The sequence below is a fragment of the Melospiza melodia genome, chromosome Z (assembly GCF_035770615.1).
Source record: "Melospiza melodia melodia isolate bMelMel2 chromosome Z, bMelMel2.pri, whole genome shotgun sequence".
Taxonomy (NCBI): domain Eukaryota; kingdom Metazoa; phylum Chordata; class Aves; order Passeriformes; family Passerellidae; genus Melospiza; species Melospiza melodia.
In genome coordinates this window covers 78,800,484-78,823,080 of record NC_086226.1, presented here as the reverse complement: position 1 = coordinate 78,823,080, position 22,597 = coordinate 78,800,484, and the positions used below count along the sequence as shown (strand labels likewise).

Below are 22,597 nucleotides of genomic sequence, written 5' to 3'. Positions count from 1 at the left end.
AATGCTAAATTATGGAGAATAAGGTAACTGGGGAAGTTGTACTTAATTATTTGAATTACTTGAATGTAATACTTAATTACTGATCAAAGTGTCTCCTACCTCATGTAGGTATCCTGGTAGAGAATTACCCTATACTGACAAAAATAATTTCTTTTATACTGCCACCACTTGGTACTGTGTGGCCTGGCACATTACAGCAGTTCTGATGGTTTTAGCAAATGCAGTCTTTCTTCACTTTTTCTGAAATTTCTTGAGAGTTCTTCACTTATATTTATTTCCTTTTGTATTTTTAAAAGAATCTAACTCATCTTTATTTCCTTTTGTATTTTTAAAAGAATCTAACTCATCTTTCATGCATTCCTAATTTGGAATAATTTAAAAAATAACACAAAGCATGCCAAAGAAGAGTCTTGCAGCCTTGACAAATCCCAGCTCAAGTGAAAAAATTCATGTTCATGTACCTCCTCCTTCTCTTGATTACACTCAATAAAACAAGATTATAAATACTGAGGTAAATGGGTGGCCAAAACCCATCATGTCACAATATATTTTTGCATTTCAAGATCTGAATTCGTATGAACATCAAAACATGCTAAACCCTGCTAAATCTTTATTATCAACTTGAAGGATAAAATACAAAATCTGTAACAGATTTGCCAAATTATTCAAAGAGATGTTTTGACATCAAGAGACTATCTTAAAAAGTTACCTTCTCCTGAACATTAGTGATGTTTTGAGGAGAAACACAGATGTCATTTGAATGAACAAATCTGGAAGCAGAGTCCCGTAAAGTCAGCAAAGGTTGGACAAACAGTGCTGTGCTCACGAGCCTGATTATTCTTTTAATGTTGCACAACATTACACCACCAGTGATGTCAGTGGTGTTATCCCTAATCTTCCTGAGGAGAGCAGCACACGTGCGTGTGAAAACATGAAAACAAAACAAACCAGCTGTGCTGTAGACCCACACTGCAACGGTTCATTTCATCCGCCAGCACTGATGTGTTAGTTCTTATCTCCAGTTTTCCAGCTATGAGCTGTCACTGTGGTTTGTACTAATGGATACATTTCATTACTTTCACAGGATTCTAGTGACAATCCCTTGGATTAATTTTGCTGCTTTTACACGATGGAGTAACTGGGTGTTCCTTTAGCGTCACGCCCAAAGCGACTAAAACACAGCGCAGAGGAACAGAAACCACAATTGTGACAGACAGCTTAATTCTGTGGGGTCTTAAACTGTTTGGAAAAGCCTCTGGCCAGCTGTGTGTCCATGGGACGTGGCCCTGGAGGCCAGAGGCTGTGTCCCAAGGCAGAGGGAAGGAGGGAAGGGTGTGCTCACTGTGCTCGCAGTGCCGCCCCATGAAGCCCGTGCGGCATGTGCACTGCCCGCTGATGTGGTCGCAGTCGGCTCCGTTCTGGCACTGGCAGATCAAGGCACAGTCCTTCCCAAAAAAGCCCAGGGGACACCCTGGAACACAAGCAGAGGGAGGGCGAGAGGGGTGAAACAGCTGTTCTGGGAGTGAAGGCAAACATTCTGGTTTGGTGTGCTGTCGAGGGTTGCTCCTGCAGCTCCTGAAATGGAGAGTTCTGCAAGCCCAAGGGACCAAAACCTTCCTGTTGTGGAGTGGTGTAAAACACACATCAGGCAAAAATGAATTTGGGAAATGGTGCTGGCAGCAGAGGTTCTGAAAAGACAGCTCCTTAAGAAATGGGCTTCCAAAGAGATTTGAGGGCACCTTGGGAGTCTGCCCATCAGTCAGTGACTCTCTGGCCAGATTTCCTTCGTGGTTTGTACTGAAGCATTAAAAAAGCCAAAACAACAACACATTGCACCTGAGCTACTTACAAAGAAACCATTTCAGTATGAGGAAGACACACCACTGCAAAGAGATCATTATTCACCAGCAGGAAGCAAAAAACCCCTGAGAGCTGACAGCTGAACCAGCATAGTGAATGTCTCCCAGAACTGCACCCATATGGTCCTGTAATGTATCTGTTATTTCCTGCCACTATGACATTACTCATTTGAAACAGCAAAGTTCTGATTTTATGAAAAACATGTATTTGAACACTGAATGCAAAGTACAGTCAGCAGTCCAATTTTTCTTGAGGTTAAATGCAGGGGCTGTGGCCAGGATCACAGTCAGTGATGGCAACCTGAACTGAAGGTAAACCAAACTGAAAGTGTAAAGCAAAAAAGATAAGAAGTCAGCTTTACTCATATTTATTTCTAACAAATGTTTATTTCTTAAACTTTGTATGAACTCTTAGTTTGCACTTAATGAATGACACATATCTACCCCCAATCACTGCATACTATTTCACTTTAAAAAGCTCTTAGGGAAAAAAAAAATAATCAGAACTAATGTATTATTACATGAAGAAAATTCCAGAAGAAATTATGATGTGAAATAATCTTTCAAGATTCTAAATAGAAACAGCTTCTGTATCAGCACTTGGATTCCAGGTTCAAGCTGTTCTGGAGGGTAACTGTGTCACTGATGTTCAGACTAAGGATGAGCACAAAATTCACTTACTCTGTGTGCAGTAGAGGCCAGTCCAGCCCGGGGTGCACTTGCACTCCCCATCGTAGGCACTGCAGAAAGCTCCATTGTGGCAGTTGCACGTGTGGATGCAGTTTGGTCCCCAGTGGGAAGGTGGGCAGGCTGCAACAACCCAGAGCAATTAATTAACCTCAGATGACAAAGGTTCCTTGATGCGCATGAATAGAGCTGCTTCCATTCACACACGAGCACTGCTTTGTTCGCTGCACTTCTCCCGAGTTCATGTTTTGGGCCGCTCTGCTCTGAGCAAACAGCCATAGATTTATTCATTTATTTCAGCTAAGGCATCGTTTTACTCCAGGTAAAAAGTGCTTAAAAATATTAAATGGGTGAAAAATGCATACTCTATACTCAGTAAATAGGGCATTCACAGCAGCTTTCTCACAGAGAAAGCCATTAGGTTTACTTTCTTCACTCATTTTTTACTCTGCAAACAGTCAAGGTGACACAGCTTTTAAACCTCAATAACTGAAGGAAAACAGAGAAGGTGGAAACTCATATATAGCCTAGAGATTTAGACCCTATACTGAGCCTGCTTCTTGTACTTCCGCTGTTAAATTTCATGTATTTGCCTAAATGTGGTGAAGATAATCAGGTCTGTACCTTAATCTGGTTAATTCAGTTGCTTCCGTGGGTCCAATAATCAATAAAATATTTTTAAACACCAAGTAATTATCCAATAATCAATATAAAATTTCTAAACACCAAGTAATTATCCACAGAATGGAGATTATTTTTTGCACAATCATGTAGACTCATTATGAGACAGAATTTACTGGCTGCTTTGGAAATGTCATGATGGATGAATCTGATGCTATGTGCTGCCACTAGAACTGTGAAGTGGTTCCAAAATACTAATTACTACTCAGAGACAGCAAAAGATAATTTTCTTCATGGTAGAATATCACTAAGTGAAGAGGGTACTCAAGAATAGACCCTTTCTGTTGAGTAGATTCTCATCTTGAGGAGTTTTTTCCTTTAGTAAAGAAAGCAAAGTACTTTAAGTAGTTGTTAATATTTTAAAAATAAATAGTAAAATAAATAATTATTTAGTACTTTAAAAATGGTTTTATGGAAGTACAGTGTCAGTATTTCATAGGAGAGAAGGAAGAGGTCAGACACTGAAGCCTTGGTTTTATTCCTGTGTAAATTTAAAAGAGTTACTCCTTATTGTTTTGTACTGGTCTGATTGCCTGAGACCAATAAAACTCTTGAATCCTTTAACATTTGCATAATGAGTCATGTGTACGTGGGCTGTATTTTTCCAAAGTATCACCTTTTTTCCCCAAATTTCAGTTCATCAAAAATTATATTATGATGAATTAAAAAACCCCACTAAGTTTGGTTTTTTATTACTTTCACCTCAGCTGTGCCTTGTAATTGCTTTTTTTGTTATTGTTTTGTGTTTGAAATTAGTGGTCAGCTAGGAAGGAATGTAAATCACATACAGGCAAAAGGTTAGAAGTTTAAAAAAGGTCGCTGGTTCTGAAAGAAATTAATGGAATCATTATTTTCCATGTGAACGAAAGGCCTTTATACAAAGCAAATAAACTTCCTCTGTTATGGTCTCTGAGCACAGCCTCAATAAACACTTCCATTCATATTGCTGGCACCATTTTCTTGATATTGATGCAGTGAGTAAGTCCCTCCTCTTCCTAAATACCCCTATTCTGCTACTCTCCCAACTACCTACTTATTTTACCATAAAAACAGGGACCTTTGTAGCCACAGGCTTCCACAGGAATGGGCCCAGGATTTATTTTGGTATCGTACTGGGCTGTGCATGCTAATCACTTCACAGAAGTTAGCCAGGAAAGTTGTTTTTCGGGTTCTTTTCCCAAACTGACCAGATGTTACCCTGCACTTGTGCAGAGCCTGGTAACCTGGGCCAGTCAAACCGTAAATGATATGAACCAATGAGCCATGTTATTAAAAAATGCGCTTCCCTGGAAACCCCAGCACAGTGCCTGACATTTCAGGGTATGGTGCAGCTTCTTTTAGTCACAAAAGCGGGTTGAGTGAAATTTTGGCAAGTGTGTGTTTCAGACTGTGTGGATTTTAGCACCTTATGGGATTGGGTATGCTTCTTGTGAGAGTCTTCCTTAAAACAATTCTTTCCTCTAATTAGTAAATCTCCTAGACCCATCCAGGCATATGGGGAGTGACTACTTAATAAAGTAACTTTACAAAAAACAGTAAAATTAGGACCTTCCCTTCTCCTTTTTAAAGCAGTAATGAAGAGTCCAGTGTGTTCAGCACAGGAAAATACTCATTGAGTGAGGCAGAATGATACTAAAAATGTCTATTTGTGGAAACATGTCTATCTCTTTCTTGTTATAAAAGGAAGAAGGAGGAAAATGCATCACAGAATTACAAGCACTTAAAAAAAAGGCACAGTGAAAAATTTCTTAACAAAATGTTTAAATGCTTAGTGAGGACAAGGATGGTTGTGCAGCTAGAGCACTAACCTATGCCTGAGAAAATTTCAGCTTTGTTCTTGGCCTAGGCCAGAGAAGTTTGGGATTATTTATCTCTCCATTATTTACCATGAAGTCCTAATTTCTGACTTAAGAGAGTGTTTCTTTACCAAAAAAAAAAAAAAAAGAAAGGTATTTTAAGTGGCTGCACCCTGATTATTTGTTCTAAAATTAAAGGTGAAAAAACTCCTGGTACTTACGCTGAGAACAGTCACTACCAATCCATCCAGGGTAGCACTGACAGGATCTATCAATAGGATTACAAGTCCCATTATTGGTGCAGGTGCATATTCCAGCACAGTTCTTCCCAAATCTGCCACTGGGACATACTGAGGAGAAATTGTCAGAATGAGAACTCCTTAGTGATCAGAACAAGATTTCATTTTCTTCATTTCAGGAGAAAACGACTAATATTTGGATTGAGAGAGGTATAAGGGTAAAAGCGAGGTATTATAAATCGCAGCGGGCACAACATCCATATTCACCACTCAAACAATGCAACTAAGAGTACAGAGGACGAAACCACTGGAAGGATGAACAGTTGTGATTGACGCACTGAGCGTTCCACAACAGCAAGTATCTTGGGCGTGGCAGCCCCCCGGGTGATGGGATGGGGGGCTCCCCGTGGTACCTTCGTTGCAGAGGGCTCCTGTGAATCCGGGCAGGCAGTCGCACAGGCCGGTGACGTGGTGGCAGGGCCCGCTGCTGTGCACGCACTGGGGGCACGTCTGGCTGCAGCGGTGGCCGTAGAACCCGGGCGAGCAGACTGCGAACAGAGGGGACAGACGGGCGGTCACTGCCTGGCTCTGCTGCCTCCCCGCAGGCCTGGCCGGGGGCTGGCGCTGCCTGCCAGCCACAGAGGTGGCTGCTGTTATCTGAGCAGCTCGGTGATTTACACTCCCCAAACAAGACCTGCTCCCTCTCCTCAAGGGTTTGGTGTAACTCTGGCTCATCGCCGCTTTGTTGACGTTCCATTGGATGTCAAGCCACCCTGAACTTGGATAATGTTTGGAATGCAAATTTTTTTTTCTTTTTTTTCTTTTTTTTTTTTTTTTTTGCCAAACAAGGACATCTTTTGAAGCCCATCTGAAGTAACAGAGAGAGAGAACAGTTTTATCTCCAGATGAGTAAGGTCATCTTAGACCTTGATTCCTGATGTGTTTTCTAACTTGGAATTCAAATAGCCACAACTTCACTGGATAAAAAGCACAGATGTTTTCCAATCAGCCTTTCTTCTACAGAGTCACTCTAACTTTCAGGGAACCTGAGACCAGAAATACAGTTGTGCAGTTAATTGTGATGCTAAAAGCACAAGTTTCTCAAGAAGAAAAAGAAAAAAATGGGAGGAAAAAAGGCTGCTTCTCCTTCTTTGTTGAGCTAATCCCTTTTGGCATTTATTTCCTGATAAATTAGAATATTAGGTAAGAGACCAAGAGAAATACCTGAACAGCTGCAATTAGCACTGACTGAACTACCTTGGAATCTTTTCAATATTTCAATTTCATTCAAGATTCAGTATTTTAATTACACACTTGATACAACTTATATGGCCAGGATCTCTCCAGGGAGATTAACTTCTCCAAGTGAAACAGTGCCAAAAGGTCTTCCTGTTTACTGAAAAGGCAGTTTCTGACCAGGATCCAAATTATTCCTATGACCTTTGTCTTCCCAGCCTGCAGACTGTGCTTCAGAGGGGCACTGGACTGGGAGCCCCTTGTCCAGGTTATAGGCACAGTTCCAAAACACCAGGGAACATTTTTACATGGCAGCGTTGCACTTTGGATGCACTGATTGACTGCAGGGCCCACAGAGATTAGATAGTGAGAGTAATTAGTGCTCACAGTCAGGAATGCTCAAGGAATACTAATGCCACTCTGACATGGGATTTAGCAGAGCCATGACACAGCCTTCAGCTGGCAATGCTGCCATTCCTGGACTGACAGAACTTCACCTTCCTCTGGTTCTCCTTCTCCTAGCAGTGACCACTGCAGGTCATCTCCTGCCTTTTTAGCCTCTTTTGGAGCAGCCAGCAGCATCTTTGCTTGCCCTTAACCCACCTGCTTCTGGATCCTGTTTCTGGGAGACCTGCTCTGGAAACTGGGCTCCCCTCCAGTTCCAGACAAATCACATTTCTCTTCCCTGAACACCTTTCCCTCATAGCTTCAGTGATTCAAACTGAAGACAGCTGGAAAAATGTGACAAATCTTGGGAGGGCAGAGTTATTATCTACCTCCCTAATTCTGGCATGAGTTTCCTTAGTTCATCTGTATCTCTCTTTGTGAAATTTGTACTTTACCCAGACAAGTTTTTCAAAAGGAGCCATGGGTACATGTGACATTCTCTGCTTACTGTGCGGCCTGATCTCACTGACTGTTTTTACAAAACAAGTGTTGAAGCCCCAAATATTAACTAAGCTATTGGTCCCTAGCAGACAATGGGAAGGCTTTTAGTTTCTGAAACTCAAGTATGTTTTATTTACCTGTATTACAAACTTAACACTCATCAAGCATGTTTGGAAATGCTTTAGAATGGAATCCCCTATGAATGTCTTGGAAAGTCACGTTCATAACAGTGCCACAGGACACACAGTGAATAAAAGGAAAGCTGTACCATAACAAGAAGAGCACTACTAGATGAAACATTTGTTCATTTCAGGTAATCCTTTTTTTTTCTGAATATTCATGTATTTTGACAAAATGTCCAATCAAGGAGTGGTTTCCTACCCTTTCAGACTGCAATTAGCAAAGCATTAGGATGTTTTGGGATATGTTTACCAAGCAACTGAGGAAGAAACAGAGATTTTTAGAGCATTTATGATGTCCTTACTTCTCTGGCAAGTGGTGCCTCGGTATCCTGGTGCGCACTCACAGATGCCATCATCTGGAGAGCAGGATGCTCCATTTTTGCAGTAACAAGGCAAGGAGCAGTTTGGACCCCACTGTCCCTCAGCACACACACTGTCACAGTGAATACCTGCAACCACAAACAAACAAAATATCTGTGAAGAGCTCTTGTGCACAGTTAGGTTAAACCTTTGCTGAACTTCAAACCTGTTTATCAAAACATCACTAAATCAGGAAAGCACCACAAGATAAACCTGCCTCTCTGTTCCTGCCTTCTCCAGAACAGTGAATTTCCCCCATATTCCAGCTTTGGTGAGAGGCACATAAATGGCTTTTGCTTCCTCCATAACGGCTGTTTCAAAACAGCAGAAGGTTTTTTTTGTTTCAGATTTTATGTTTGGGAAATGCACGGCAGAAGGTACTGCAGGAACTTTTCCCTCTGAGCATTCTTTGTGTCTCATATAACTTGTGTATAATAATGGGGTGCAGGGCACGGAATGATTTCTAATTAGTGGTGAGCTGATTACTGCTCAGCCTCGTACTGAACGGAAAAATGCAGTGCACACAAAGGGTTTCCAAACACACCACGTGAGCATTCCAAAATGCTGAGCTGCCACAGTGTTAAGGATGCTGGTCAGCCAGTGCTTTGTTTAACCTGTTTCAGTATAAAACTGATTGTAAAATGGCCACAACCTGAATCTCTATGCATAGATCCTAACACACACCACCCATCACAATCATCCAATCACAATTTGTTTGCTGGGTTCTTTTGTTTGTTTGCTTGTCATTTTTCTTCACAACGCAGCAGCATTAAATATAATTTCCCTGCTTTTTAAGAAGCACTGTGCATGTTAAATGCCAGCAGGCACCACCGTGGAACTCAGACCCTATTGTGTCTGCAGCACTTTGCATTAACAATCAAGTTTTATTGTAATGCCTCCACTGAATGAACCCTCCACTAAGGGAAAAGTGGACTGGATCCAACCACAACCATGTCTTGCTTTGTAAGTATTTCCAGCAAAATATGCCACAGGTTCAATGGCTGCCAGGGTCCTAAAAAAAGCAAAACAGTTTTACATGTGACAAGGAAAAAAATATCTTTTAACTTTGAACCCACTGCTTGTAAAAATACTGAGAAATAATTACATGGTTTGCTGATAGATCAGACTAAGAGGTGATTCCTCATCACCCCCAGCATGTGCCTCGCAAAGCTGCCCATATCTAAAAAACAACCCTCTAATTAGAGGAAAGGTACAACTCCAGACTCTTGAACTGTTTTTCTCTGCAGGACAATCAACAGACTGAAGAGTCAAATATGTGTTTCAACAGATTGCACCAACCTGTGCCAGCACAACAGAACAACACCTGCCTTTAAAAATCCAGATACTGACAGACGGTACCCAGGCCACCTCGAAGCCCTAACTGCACCATGGTCATCAGCACTGACCTAAAACAAACCTATTATCAGAAAATGAAAGGCTGCTTGCATCACTCCTTTTTCACTTTCTGCCTGCCTAGACAGTGTCTGCCGTTCTCCTGTCTCCATCTACATTTGAGAGGCAGTGCTGACTTGGCTCTCAGCAGTCTATTTCAAACTTTTCATCAACTCATTTAAGCAAATTAAAGAGAGAGGTTTGACTTTGATAGATGCTGATGCACAAGGGCAGTTTTGACATCACCGCATTTAATTCCTTTTTTCCCCCCACAAACAAGACCACTTCTTCCAGCTGCTGCTTTTCCTGGTGCTCCCAAATTCGAGAATGTGGGTCTCCAAGTCTGGGCAAGCACAGGCAGAGCCCCTCAGAGGGTTATCTGCCCTATCCCACATAGCTGCACTGGGTGCACCCTGCTGCAGAAAAGCCATTTTTCACAGCCTCAATGGGTGTCAGCAGCGCCCAGTGTATAATGGTCACTATTAACATGCCCGTGGTTGCCAAGAGCTACCAAAGTGCATTATCTGAGATTATGTAGACCAGTGACATACAATAACACCAGGCTCAATTATACTGCCTTGATCTGTGCACAGAGGATGCTTTATGACAGCGGAGTGTCCGAGGGTGATGCGGGCACGCTGGGATGGGGAGGACAATGGGTCCCATGCTGCACAGAGCCACGGGGCTTAAAACAGACAAAAAACACCACTAAAAACTAAAAAAGGGGGAAAAAGGCTCCTTCAGTATGTGTCAAGGAAAACCACCCCTTAGGGAAACTGAAAAAACCTGCTTTTTATCTCCCACTCTCATCCCTTACGAGGAGGTGAAGAATGGCATCATTCTACTTAGCAAATAAACAGTGTGCACTAAATGTCACCGGGTAACAGTGATGACAACGTAACACACTGAAAGACTGCTGGCAACTACTCTGTTTCACTGTAATTTTATTATATTCACTCTTGATCATTAGGAAAATCAGTTTTACTCCTCTTGAGTGTAAAGAACCAATGCAGCAAGGCCAAAATCATTTAGTTATTTGCTGCATCTCTACTTATTAAAATAGTTTTCAGTCTCACTATTTTTTTATTATTCACAAGGCACTTAAAAATAACAAGTTGAGCTTCATATCTTATGGTTGTAAAAACCAACTGTGTATTTTTGAGAAAGGACAGGTCAGAAATATTAAAGGGATTTTAAAAAATTAAAAATTAATTTCCAGAGTGATGCTTTTAATGAAATTTCAGCAAAGAAAGCTATGCTTTGATAGAAAAGCCAGAAATTATTCAGGAAAAAAAAAGCATTTTTACCAGAACTTGCAAAGCAGGATTAGACTCACTTTTCACAACAGTGTTACCAACTGGTTGATGACTGCCACAGTTTCGTGCAAGTATTAATCTCTGACCCAATAAAATTGTTTTTATTAAGTTTTCATGTTGGTTCTGATACTGATAAGGATATCTGAGAAAATGTTTTTGCCAGAGCTATGGACAAAGAGCTCTTTGATGGCCTCACAAGTTGCTAGGCAATAGCTGAATGGTCATGATAAACTTCAGCTAAGCTGCTCTGAAGAAATGCTCGTGCATTTAATGCCCAGTGCTTTATGCTGGGGGCCTCACATCCCAATCAGCATTCCCCCAGCATTCGTAATTGCATGAATGAAGTGAAGAATTCTTCAGGGATACCACTCCTTCTGCCCATGCTAGCAGAGCATTTGCACACTCCCCATGCTGTATTTTTAAGCTGAGACTCCGTGATCCACCCGAGTCACATCAACAAAGAGCTGGTTTGTTTTAGCACTTGAAGTGGGGGGGGAGGGAAATTACCAATTATTTCTTATTATCTTCCCAGGCAAATTTACTATTGGAGTAAGTGCTGTTTTACACCTTACTATGTTTCCATTAGTCTGAGAAAAGGTTACCCAAACTTCACGAAGAATATTTTTTTTGTGAAGAACTTTTATTTGCTGTTCAATTTATGTTAACACACATGGAACTTTCCAGTATAACCCCTCAGCATTAAAAACTATTTATATACTGGTGTACTTCCCGTGTGCCAGTGCAAAACTGGGTATGTAGCAGCCCAAAGTAAAGAAGCAACAAGACTTTGAAAAGCTGGAGGAAGCCTGGTGTCATTAAAGCTCATGATGCTTTCTCATTATGGTCCAAGTGCTTGCCCTTCATTTTTGAAAAAAAAACCTAACATTTCTGTTAAAGGCAGCTGTAACTTCTGATGGTGGGAATTGCTTTCCTAATTTCTCTGTCAAATAATGGGCAGCCCAAAGAAAGGGAGGTGGTGAAAAATGTCACAGGCACTATTTCAAAGTACCCTCACTGTCTTTGAGGGAGGGTGGTACCTTACTCCACTGCTGCAGGTAGCCAGAGGAATTAATTTAAGTGTCTCAAATTGAGGAGGTAATGGGAGGATCAGAGTTTTTTCTGCAGAAGTTCAGACTTCAGCTGCTTCCCTGCAGCAGCAGGAGAGCCATGGCTGGAATTTTTGTTCAGAAGCCAGCTAGAAAAGGTTGTCAACAAGGACATCTGAGTTTAAAGGCAGAAATCCTTATCTGCAAATTTTAGTAGCAGAATCCCTTTTGAGGTATTGGCAGTATCCTTCTGAAGGCCACACTCTTGCTGCATACTGTTACCCACTCCAGAGGTGCTCTTCTTTTCATCTATCAATCCCTATGTAGCCACCAGCAAATGAGACTTCTCCCTTTTTCAACTTCTTCTAGGCAGAAAACAGGTACATCTAATCAGTGATTTAAAGCTACTTTTTTTTCTAAAAGGGTGGGATTTCTTCCACATAAAAATCCACGACAGCGCTCAGAGAACAGACACGTGGACACAGCAAAACCCAGATGTAGCGTGGAACCAAAACTCTTACTGGAGAATTCCTCTCCCCAAGCTTGAAAAGCAAATTTGTAATTTATCATGGGAGAGTGCTCAGAAGTAATTTCATTTTTCAGCTCACTGAGTATTCCTCCCAATGGGGCCTCATCCTTCAGCAGGCCAGGTGGAACTGGTGGTAATGGAGGGAAAGTTATGTTTTACAAGAGAATCTTGGCTTGGGTGCATGGTGCTACAGCAGCAGCTCATTTTTGCTGCAAAGGTGAGACAGAACCCTTCTAATTCTGTTTTTTTTTTTTTTTTGCTTTGTAGGACAGGGAAAAATGCATACTCATGGAAAGCTGAGGGTGAAGGCAGAGCTGCAGACCTGGGCGTTTCCACCAGCAGGGTGGGTGTCAGATGGCAGACCTCCCCTTCATAATCCAGCAACAAATGTGCCTCTCAGAAATACTGTCAGGGGCACATGGAAGGACACAGAAACAACACATCTGGTGATGGGTGAGCTGAGTAATGCCAGCAGGTGTCCAGCACAGAAAAAGTCACCGACACCCCTCCTGCTGCAGCCTGTGGGTGAACGCTCTGCCCGCTGGTGAAATGTGGGCTGGTATTACTGCATCTGTCTTTTCCACAAACCACTGCCATTGTTTTGGTACCAGATAGCAGACTGGTGGTATTTCATAATCCCTGGCATCACACAGCCTTTAAATCGATTTTGAGAGTAACAAGTGTGGCGCCACCCTGACGTGACGTCTCCTTGCAAATGCAAAGGTGCTGCAGCAGGGGCAGCAGAGCAGTGGTGTCTGATCAGGAACACCCACATCCCTGCAATTACACCAATAAACTGTCTGGAGGGAAAAAGCTTTTGCCATTTTAACTAATTAATCATATTGCTTTACTTAATTGATTAATGCTTTAATGCGGAACCTCTGTTTGCAAGAATATGAGTTCCCTAATCTTTCAGGAAATTTGGGAGAAATTTATTTTGACAGCTGTTTGCAGAACAGATAAGATTAAGGGGTGAAACTATCATGGTGCTTGCTGGTTTGCTTGTTGAGAGAAGTGTTGGATATACCTTTATAGTGGAAGTTACCCAAAAGTTTTGGTATAATTTAATAGGAGAAGTATCATTAACTATCAGGAGAGTATATTTTCTGTGTGTTTCTTCTGTTTTCCATTTTAATAGTTCTTACTCTTTTCCACTCTCTGGTTACTGAGAAATGAAAAAGAACTTTCCCTCCAAATGAAAAAGAAGTTATTTATAAGATACAGTGAAAATGTCAAGGGATGAGGGAGTTTGGGGCAGACATCATGCTCTGTGTGGGCGGATGTTTCTCATTTGTGCCATCCTGTCATGTGGCTCCTGGAACGTGACGGAATGGTCAGGCTGCCAGGAAAAAAACATCACCCTTAACTCTTCCTTCCCTAAGCAGAATTGAGCTGCTGCAGAGGGAAAACACTCTGCAAACTGCAAAAGAGCACAGGATTTCTAACAGGGGTCCTGTAAACCTAAGTCGCTTTTGTTTAGCATGAAACAGAACCCAAATGAAAACCAGCAACCCCAAATAAAAACAGAGATCTAATGAAAGTCAATTTTAACTGTTTCTTGACTCTTTTAACACAATAATAGTGTTAAAACTATTTTAACAAAAAATAGCTGCGTCGAAAACTGAACTTTTACTCCTATGCAGAACTTAATAAGGAGAACACCCTGAGCATACTCAAAAAGTAACTAAAAAACTCCTTAACAAAACCAGACCTTAGAGCATCTCAGTGCTGAGCAGTGGGCAGCTGAGGCCAAGCCCTCGTGCCCACACCAGCAGCCCAGAGCTCCCTCACACCCCAGGGTCACCAACCCTCCCTCCCATGCAGCGCTTCCTGCTCCCCAGCCTTTTGGGACAGCTGTGCAGTCACTCCTTCATCTGCTCCTAAAGAGTTACATAAACTGTTCCCTCTGATGGGATTCCCTGGGGGAAGTGCAGATAGCTGTTCTGCCCACAGGGCTGAGGAAAATGCTGCGTTTAAAGCACCTTCTTGGAAAGTCTGTGTTATTTTGATGGCATCAGAACGTTTTGGGAAGTTCACCTGGGCGTCATGGATTTATTTGTGCTTAAAACCAAAAGATACTCACAGGTTCACATTTTTAAGCTTCTTTAGTATGTATTTATTTTTAAAACTGGTTCAACATCAATGGTTTTAAGCAACTAAATCCCTCATTTGGGTAAGAGAAGCATTAAACCAACCCAAAATCTGGTTTTCCCTCTCTTTGTTGTTCAACTAGGTAGGTAACACTACCCGCCCAAAACTAATATATCTGTATCTCTGATGGTTCCTTTCACAAATCCAACACCAAAAACAAAAAAAAAAAAAAAGGCCAAGCCACATAATTCTGTCATTTTAGAAGCTCCTGTATTTTCCCCACAACCTCCACCTGCTTCTCCACACAACCCTATGTACAACCTCCCTCCTTAATCCTACAATCTTCTGCTATTCCTGCAATGCACTGTTACAGCACAGCTATTTGAGAGCTCTTTCCTGAAGCATTCCCTCCTTTTTTTTTTAATCATTCCAAATATAAGCATCTGCACAAAGCCTGGATTCCTCTCTGGGTATTGCTCTGACATGTGAAGTGTGGGAGGAGGATTTTTTTTTCCAGACACTGAGTATAAAGTGAGCTATGCTGTGGATGTTGTAAAGTGTGTCTAGACATCACCAACATGTCAAAACTAGTCTGTCACACACATGCTGTTCTGGTGACATCATCCAGGGATGGGGGGCTCCATTTTATCAATAATAAGGCCTCGAGTCTCTTTCTTGTGAAGTATTTTTCCTTCTAAGAACAAAGGCGAAGTAAGATTTCACTACAAAAAATTACTATATTATGTCCTTATCTTATTATATATTATCTAATCTACATTATTGATACATTATGCTTTCCCATACCTGAATCCAAGCATAGTCAAGGTGCACCTGAAGCCTCTGTCACACCCGGGGTTAGTTATATCACACTGGCCAGGTAATTCTTATAACATGTTATAAAAAATGCTGCTAGATTTTTAATCTAGCCTTTCAAAACTGCCTGTTTTAACCTGGATCCATTAATTAACACATTTTGACCTTGATTGTCTGTCTCAATTTTAGAAGACTTACAGGATGTACTTCAAGCTGTGCCCTTAGGACTTGTGAACCTACGTGCACCATTAAGGATCAGCAACTCTTCACATGTTTTTATGGTGGGTATTCTTTGATTAATACATTTAGTAATTTATGAGATCACATTTTCAGCAGATTCAAATGTAACTTTGTGGAAATGTGTCCAAACACACATACAATTACCTGAAAACTACCTGAAAGTCAAGGACATTGACATCATAACAAAATAAACACAAAGTAGTGTCAGGGAAAACAGCAATAGCTGGTATAAGGCTAATAGTATTTTTTGATAATTCACTCAGGTAGCTTCTACTATTTTCTGCACTCAGGCATCTGAGTGGCTGATGCAAATCACACTGCAGACTCTGGGAAGAGAACTGAACTCAAAGAATTCCTGCCTCAGTTAGGTGAGTGCTGGCTCTTAAAGCTCCTCTCACTCACACTCACAAGAAATGCTGAGACAGCCTTCTCAAAGAGAAAATAAACAGAAAAAATGAGTAAACAACAGAGAGGTTTGGTTTTCCAGAGCAAAGCAGGAGCTTTTCATGTGCCTGTGTATCTGCATCCCCTAGAGATTTCCACTTCCTACCCCCAGTAATCATAAAAGTCATGTTCATCTGAACAGAAAGTAGAAAAAACAGCAGGTAAGCTGTAATCAGCTACAGTTAATCAACCTGAATAGCAGACACCAAGTATTATGTACTTCAAACAAGATGCTGACAATCCATCCACAGAGCTAGGAAGAAAGAGCATAGAAAAATAAAGGTTTGGGAAAAAAACAATAGTAAGACTGTACCTATCTACCTGAGGAGATTATAAACTCACCTCTACCTACTTTGTCTAAAAGCACCATAAATAAAAAAAAAAACAATTCTATTATGAACCTACATAATCAGTTAGGCTAAACATTAGTTTACAGAAGAGTGGAAAATGCCTAAAATCACAAATAAAACACAAATCACTGATTTTCAGAGCACAAACATGCTTTGCTCATTTAAGGTTTGTTTTTCATGCTGACTTCTCATGATTAAATGGAAGAAGCCCACACAGAGAGGTGATGTGAGACCTGTGTGATCCTTGCAACATTGCAGCATCACAGAGAGGCAGCTGGAACACTCCAAGAGGGGCAAACTTACAGTGTTAATTAAACTTTACAGAAGATCAAAGAGCTCTTCCAAATTTAAAGTTTAGAAATCCTTGTGAGACGTAAAACTCCCTCCTAGAGATAAAGGGAACATTTTGTGATAGCTGCCTTTCTGCACAGTCCCAGGTTTTCAAAAAAAAAAAACCAATCTTGTTCTCCACTAGCAAGAGGGTGCAACAACAGTGCCCAACAAAAACTTGGTGAATGATTCCACTGACAATAGTCCTTAAAATCTTATTATAAAAGAAAAAAATTGTGAGAAAATTTTTGTAGAGGACAAAATATCTGCAGAGAAACTTAAAAAGGGTTGAGACACTGAAATGGCAGCACAGCTGTCTTGGTTTGAGACAAGTTAGGAGGCTGACAAGTCGGGACAATGGTTTGTTCTCTTCTTGGCTGCCTGAACAAAGCCTCCTGAGCTCCTGTACATGATGCTTTACCCCCAAGCTGCCACAACAACCATGGATATTTACAGCTCATCACCGCCTTTGTAAGGAATTGTGTAGCGGAGGTGCCCAAGCTTTAAAGTTCTCCCTTTCCATTCCCAGTTTTGTGCAGATCACACTGGAAAACTTCCCCTCCTCTGAGTCACAAGAGCAGCACAGCGGCTACAGAGCGGGGGGCTCTTTGCCGTTGCAGCCTCACCAACTCCTCCTTTTCCCCCAAAGCCAGGTGCCCCTGGGGGGGGAGCTCTGTTTCTGTGCTCCCCAGGTGTGTGTGTGTGTACCCGACCATCTGACCAGGTGTGCTCCCCAGGTGTGTGTGTGTGTACCTGACCATGTGACCAGGTGTGCTCCCCAGGTGTGTGTGTGTACCCGACCATCTGACCAGGTGTGCTCCCCAGGTGTGTGTGTGTACCTGACCATCTGACCAGGTGTGCTCCCCAGGTGTGTGTGTGTACCTGACCATCTGACCAGGTGTGCTCCCCAGGTGTGTGTGTGTGTACCCGACCATCTGACCAGGTGTGCTCCCCAGGTGTCTGTGTGTGTACCTGACCATCTGACCAGGTGTGCTCCCCAGGTGTGTGTGTGTGTACCCGACCATCTGACCAGGTGTGCTCCCCAGGTGTGTGTGTGTGTACCTGACCATCTGACCAGGTGTGCTCCCCAGGTGTGTGTGTGTGTACCCGACCATGTGACCAGGTGTGCTCCCCAGGTGTGTGTGTGTACCTGACCATCCCGGGAGGCAGCGGCAGTAGCCCGTGGTGGGGTGGCAGCCGTCGGCGTGGCTGCAGTCGCAGCGCTCGGCGCAGCCCAGCCCGTAGGTACCATCCTGTGGCAACAGAGAACACAACAGCCCGCAGGTGAGGGCAGCTGGCAGCCAGAGCAGAGACAAGGCAGGGTCAGCCACAGACCTCTCCTGAATCCCCGGGCTGTTAATAATGTAAAATGTTTGCGGCGTTTGGATCGTGTCAGCATCCTTCGCTTTCGTTCTTTCATTAAAGGGGGGAAGATAAAGAATGAATTATGCTCTCTTGAAAAATACCAGACTAAAGGAATTAAGTCTCCCTTCTGCATCAGACTCTGAGATCTCTGCTTAAGGGTCAAAATGGGTACCACACAGAGGTTTAATTTTAAAGAAAATGAGTGAAACCCATTAAATTACAAGATACCTTCAGTGTGAGGTTCACTGCATAAATAAAGCAAACTATCACTTTCTTTTAATTAGAAACATTTCTCTTGATTAAAAACATTTCTCTCTGCACTACAACGAATACTCCATCAAAAAGAGATAATCTTTGGCTGTGGAACAGTGCACAAAATGAAACTTTATTTTTACCTATGCAACATTTTTTGAACCAACAAGAGATGAAAGTCACAAGTTGAATCACTCTGTTGGTGTATTTCTTTTTTCATGGGAAACATCTAAACATTTGTATTTGCTTTTCTTGCTGCTTCCATGGAAGCTGGCATACAGATTTGTGGATAATTTCACACTAAATCAACCCAAGAAACTAAGAAGAGCAGATTCTTTACAATCTCCAAACAAGGAAAACTATAGAAGTCAATTGATCTTGAATAAAAAGTGGCAGAACAAAATTTAAAAAAAGAGCATCGGAAAAAAGCCAGTATAATTTACAGTAATACTTCAGGGTTACCCACAGCAAAGGCAAAAAAGGAAAAAAAATCATGTCAGGTTTAAACCCCAATAATTTACATTCAAAGCTAAAAATTGGTGTCAGTCACATTAAAAACACGAATAAAATCTATATGAAAATTAATCTGCTGTTCTTTGATGTTCATGCATACATTTCAACCGAGTGCCACAGGATTTAGCTATTCAACTGCCAGTCTTTCAAGTCTAAAGTAGAACAAAATCTTACATTACTTCAGTGTAAGGAGCCTTTCACTCATCTCAACAATACATTTTTACATACAGAGAAAGAAAAGATTAAGCGTTTCCTTTGCATATAATCAGATTTGGAATGAAAGGAAATCCTCAAATATGCTGTTGAAAAGCAGTATTTTTAGCCTGCTATGTACTTGGACTGAAGTCCAAACTGTAGTTCAAATCTGGAACAACAATCTGAGCAGTGATAATAATGTTCTGAAGTTACCGAAGCAAATTGAAATACACCGATTTAAATAAAGTCTCTGCTCAGACATGAAAAACATTTTAGACAACTGGAAGTACTTGAACTATTTTTTAATAAATTATTATATTTATTATTATTTGAATAAACAATTTCTGTTTATTCCCCTGCTCTGGAATTTTGAAGCAGAATTTGCATTTGAAATAGGTAAATGCTTATGGACATTGTTTGATACAGATGCAGAGAGGGAGAGGAAGACAGTGAGCTTGGGCATGCTGAGTTGTCTGATACAGAAAAGGTTTGGGATAGTGATGCAATTGCTCTGAAATGATACATATATTTTTTAAATGTCAGTTTTGGAAGAGCTAATGCAGCTTGGGAGGTCTCATCAGAATCAGGCACTAAGTGACAAACAAAGCTGCTTGAGGAAACAGAAAGATCAGTCTTCTGATGGAGATACATTGCTGGAAACACTGCACACAGGTGGTACTGCCAGCAGCTTTCCAGAATATATTCCATTTTCTTTGCCACTTTACTCACTACACGAGTGCTTCATCTTAAAACCAAAAGCAGAGACCCAAAAAATCACTCCTGAGCGTTCCTAGTGCAGTTCAGCAGAAAAAAATTTCATTGAAAATGAGGTGATTTCCAGTTTTCTGCTGCAGTTCAGCTACTCTCATCATGTCATTGCTCAGTAGAGCTTGTCCAAACTGAAAGAAGCTTAAATGTGATATTTACAGGGTGTGTGCTCCCTTCAGGTGATTCCTTTGTAGTTACATCAAACCAACAACCTGCTCTGCAGATATATTGCAAAAGTTAACAACTGACAGGGGAAGGGAAAAGAAGGGCAGAGAGCAATTTATTTTAATAATTAGTTTTGTTAAAAGTTTCCCAGAAAATTGATGTCCATCACTGAAAACAGTGGACCCTGGAAAAACCCACTTTTTATAAAATACTTCTTTTCAGTGTATAAAATATAAGTGAAACCAAACAGTTACATAATAAAACAAATCTACTTGGAAATTTAAGATTTAAAAACTTCTGATATTATGTATTTGAATTAATGTATTTTATTTCCCCAAAACTGCAGATTACAAGGTGGAAGAGAACTGATAAGGAGCATTCCATTGTCCTCACAATGATTTCTGATTTTCTAAAGTCTGGGAGAGAGCAAAAGCCAAAGCTCCAGTAGAAAAATGAAGACCTGTGATGGAACTGGTGGTAAGAGTAGCTTCTCACTTTTGACTGAGAAGGAATAAAAATTCTTTGTTCATATTGTAACACAGACATAAAGAAAAAAGTAATTAAAATGAGATTATTTGATTTGGGGTGTATTTTTTGCATTTTTCTCTAATTATTTACACTTAAAAGTAGCAGTTTGATAGCATTTGATGAAGAAATGCTAGAAGAATTTTTAGTGCCTGTCCTTGACCCAGCACCCCATCCTGTGTGGTCCAAAGAGACTCATCCCCATGGAGACAAAGAATGGCAGATGCCCCTCCCTGCCCAATACTCTCCCACAAAAAACTCAAAATTCAGAGGAATTATTAAACTACCTGGCACGGGAGCTCACATTTCTCTCCCCTCCATCCTGGGGCACAGGTACAGGTTCCATCCAGAGCATTGCAAGCCCCTCCATTGAGACACTGGCAGGTCAGGTTACAGCCCAGTCCCCACGTGCCACTGGGGCAATTTATGGAGCAATCCACACCATGCCAACCTGACAAAAATAAAAGGGATTAAAGTCAGAAATTAACCAGGTTTTCCCCCATTCCTCTCAGAGGATGTTTCATGTCTCTGAGATGGGCAGTACTGGGGTAAAATTCACTGCAGGATTTATCAGCTGAGGGCCTGTCCAGGTTGGAACAAAGGTGTTCAAGGGCACCTTGTAACATCTGTGCACAGCACACATCTGCAGATGCGTGCCAACAAGCAAAAGAGACTGATGGAAGATCTGAAATGGAAATAGAGACACCTTGACACTTCACTGAGAAGCTCTAAACTACAGTGAGAGTGTTAAGGTGTAGCCTGGAAACAATTAGGAATATTTTCCCCAGGCTCAAGCTGCTGCTTTCATAATTGTTCCACCAACATTCAACTCAGACAGTCCTGTAATATGGTTTTAACATGTATCTAACAAAAAAAAAAAAAAAAAGACAAAAAAATAAAAGTATTGCATAAATTGGATCCTTTGAGGAAACACAGAAGACCTTTTAGAGGATTTCTGTATACTTCTCCCCAAATACAAAAAGAAATGTAATGGAAAATAGCTGTAAAATGCAGCATTCACCACTGATCATGCCCAATACCAATGGTCTGCAGACTGGATAGACTGGGATGTGAATAGATTTTTTAAAATGTGATCATCCATCAGATTCAAGAGGAACAGTGTGAGGCAGTCAGTTACATATTACCATCACCAGTGACACAGGCCAAGTTTCTAATTTTGTACCTTGTTTACAGTAAGTGGAGGGAAAAATAATTCTGCACTGAGACTGATCAATAGGCTATGCAAAACACATGCACAGCAATCAGGCTGCCTCGTGCTTCATTGATAACTTCAAATTCAGGGGTCATTTCAGGAAAAAATGTATTTTTTGTAATTTGACTAGGAAATTGAGTCACTCTCCCTCAGCTGTCTTCCTAGGATTTATTACCTTCCTTTGTTTACATGACAAGTACCTAGGTTCGGTTTAATTTTACTTTTTGCTGTCCTCTTTCACTGTAGTGTGATTAAAACTGCATGGGGACCAGGAACATAGGATTCTGCATTGCAAGGAATATTTTTATCCTCATCAGCTAGCTGCTTTGCAGTATCAACCTGAACAGGGTTAAAGCAGCCACACTGTCTCTGGAAAGAGCAGAAGTTCTACGTTTGCTGCATAACTGATCTAACAGTGTCAGTCTCTGAAAAGTTTAGTGGATATTTGTCTAGCAAACTCTGTTTAGATGGGATATTGGGGATTAGAAATTGTTCCCTGGCAGGGTGGGCAGGCCCTGGCCCTGTGGCTGCCCCTGCATCCCTGGCAGTGCCCAAGGCCAGGCTGGACATTGGGACAGTGGGAGGTGTCCCTGCCATGGCTGGGGGTGGAACAAAATGATCTTTAGGTCCCTTCCAACCCAAAATGTTACCAAATCCTCCAAAATCCTTGTTACAATTAAACGCCTCTAGCACTGTTCTGTGTCAGCAAAGTAGGCATTGGTTTTTACCTGGTCAGGGTCTCTGTGTGTGTGTGGCTGACAAAATTCTGGCCTCCACACAGATGCAGACACAAAACTTTTTCACTTATTTATCCATTTTTAGCAAACAAAGAAATTATTATTCATTGGTTCTAAATTACGTAATTCTCTTTCATTACATAGCATTCTGTCCTCTATTGGTAATAGATTCCTCACTTCTCAGGCTAATTAATCTGTATTTTTTACTCTTTTTATTATCTTTTGCACAGGTAGGGAGCTTCCAATACACATATATGGAGTCTTAGTTATCTTGCTGTCTTCCTCATCATCTGGTTTCTGCAAAATGTATTTGTAGCCCATAAATTCTGCACTTCTCGTATTAATTTTAAACAACACATCTCTCTCTCTCTCTCTCTCCCTCCCC

At 41.3% G+C, this 22,597-nt stretch overlaps 1 protein-coding gene across 2 annotated transcripts in view; it reads right to left on the bottom strand.

Annotated features, from left to right (window-relative positions):
• MEGF10 (multiple EGF like domains 10) overlaps positions 1–22,597 on the bottom strand; it is an 88,326-nt gene that overhangs the window by 10,601 nt on the left and 55,128 nt on the right. For both annotated transcript variants that reach the window (XM_063179961.1, XM_063179960.1), the window contains exons 12-18: positions 20,550–20,713; positions 17,630–17,732; positions 7,871–8,017; positions 5,676–5,810; positions 5,245–5,373; positions 2,541–2,669; positions 1,343–1,471 (exon numbers count right to left, since the gene is read on the bottom strand). In XM_063179961.1, coding sequence (XP_063036031.1) covers positions 1,343–1,471; positions 2,541–2,669; positions 5,245–5,373; positions 5,676–5,810; positions 7,871–8,017; positions 17,630–17,732; positions 20,550–20,713 — 936 coding nt within the window. The remainder of the gene's footprint in view (positions 1–1,342; positions 1,472–2,540; positions 2,670–5,244; positions 5,374–5,675; positions 5,811–7,870; positions 8,018–17,629; positions 17,733–20,549; positions 20,714–22,597) is intronic.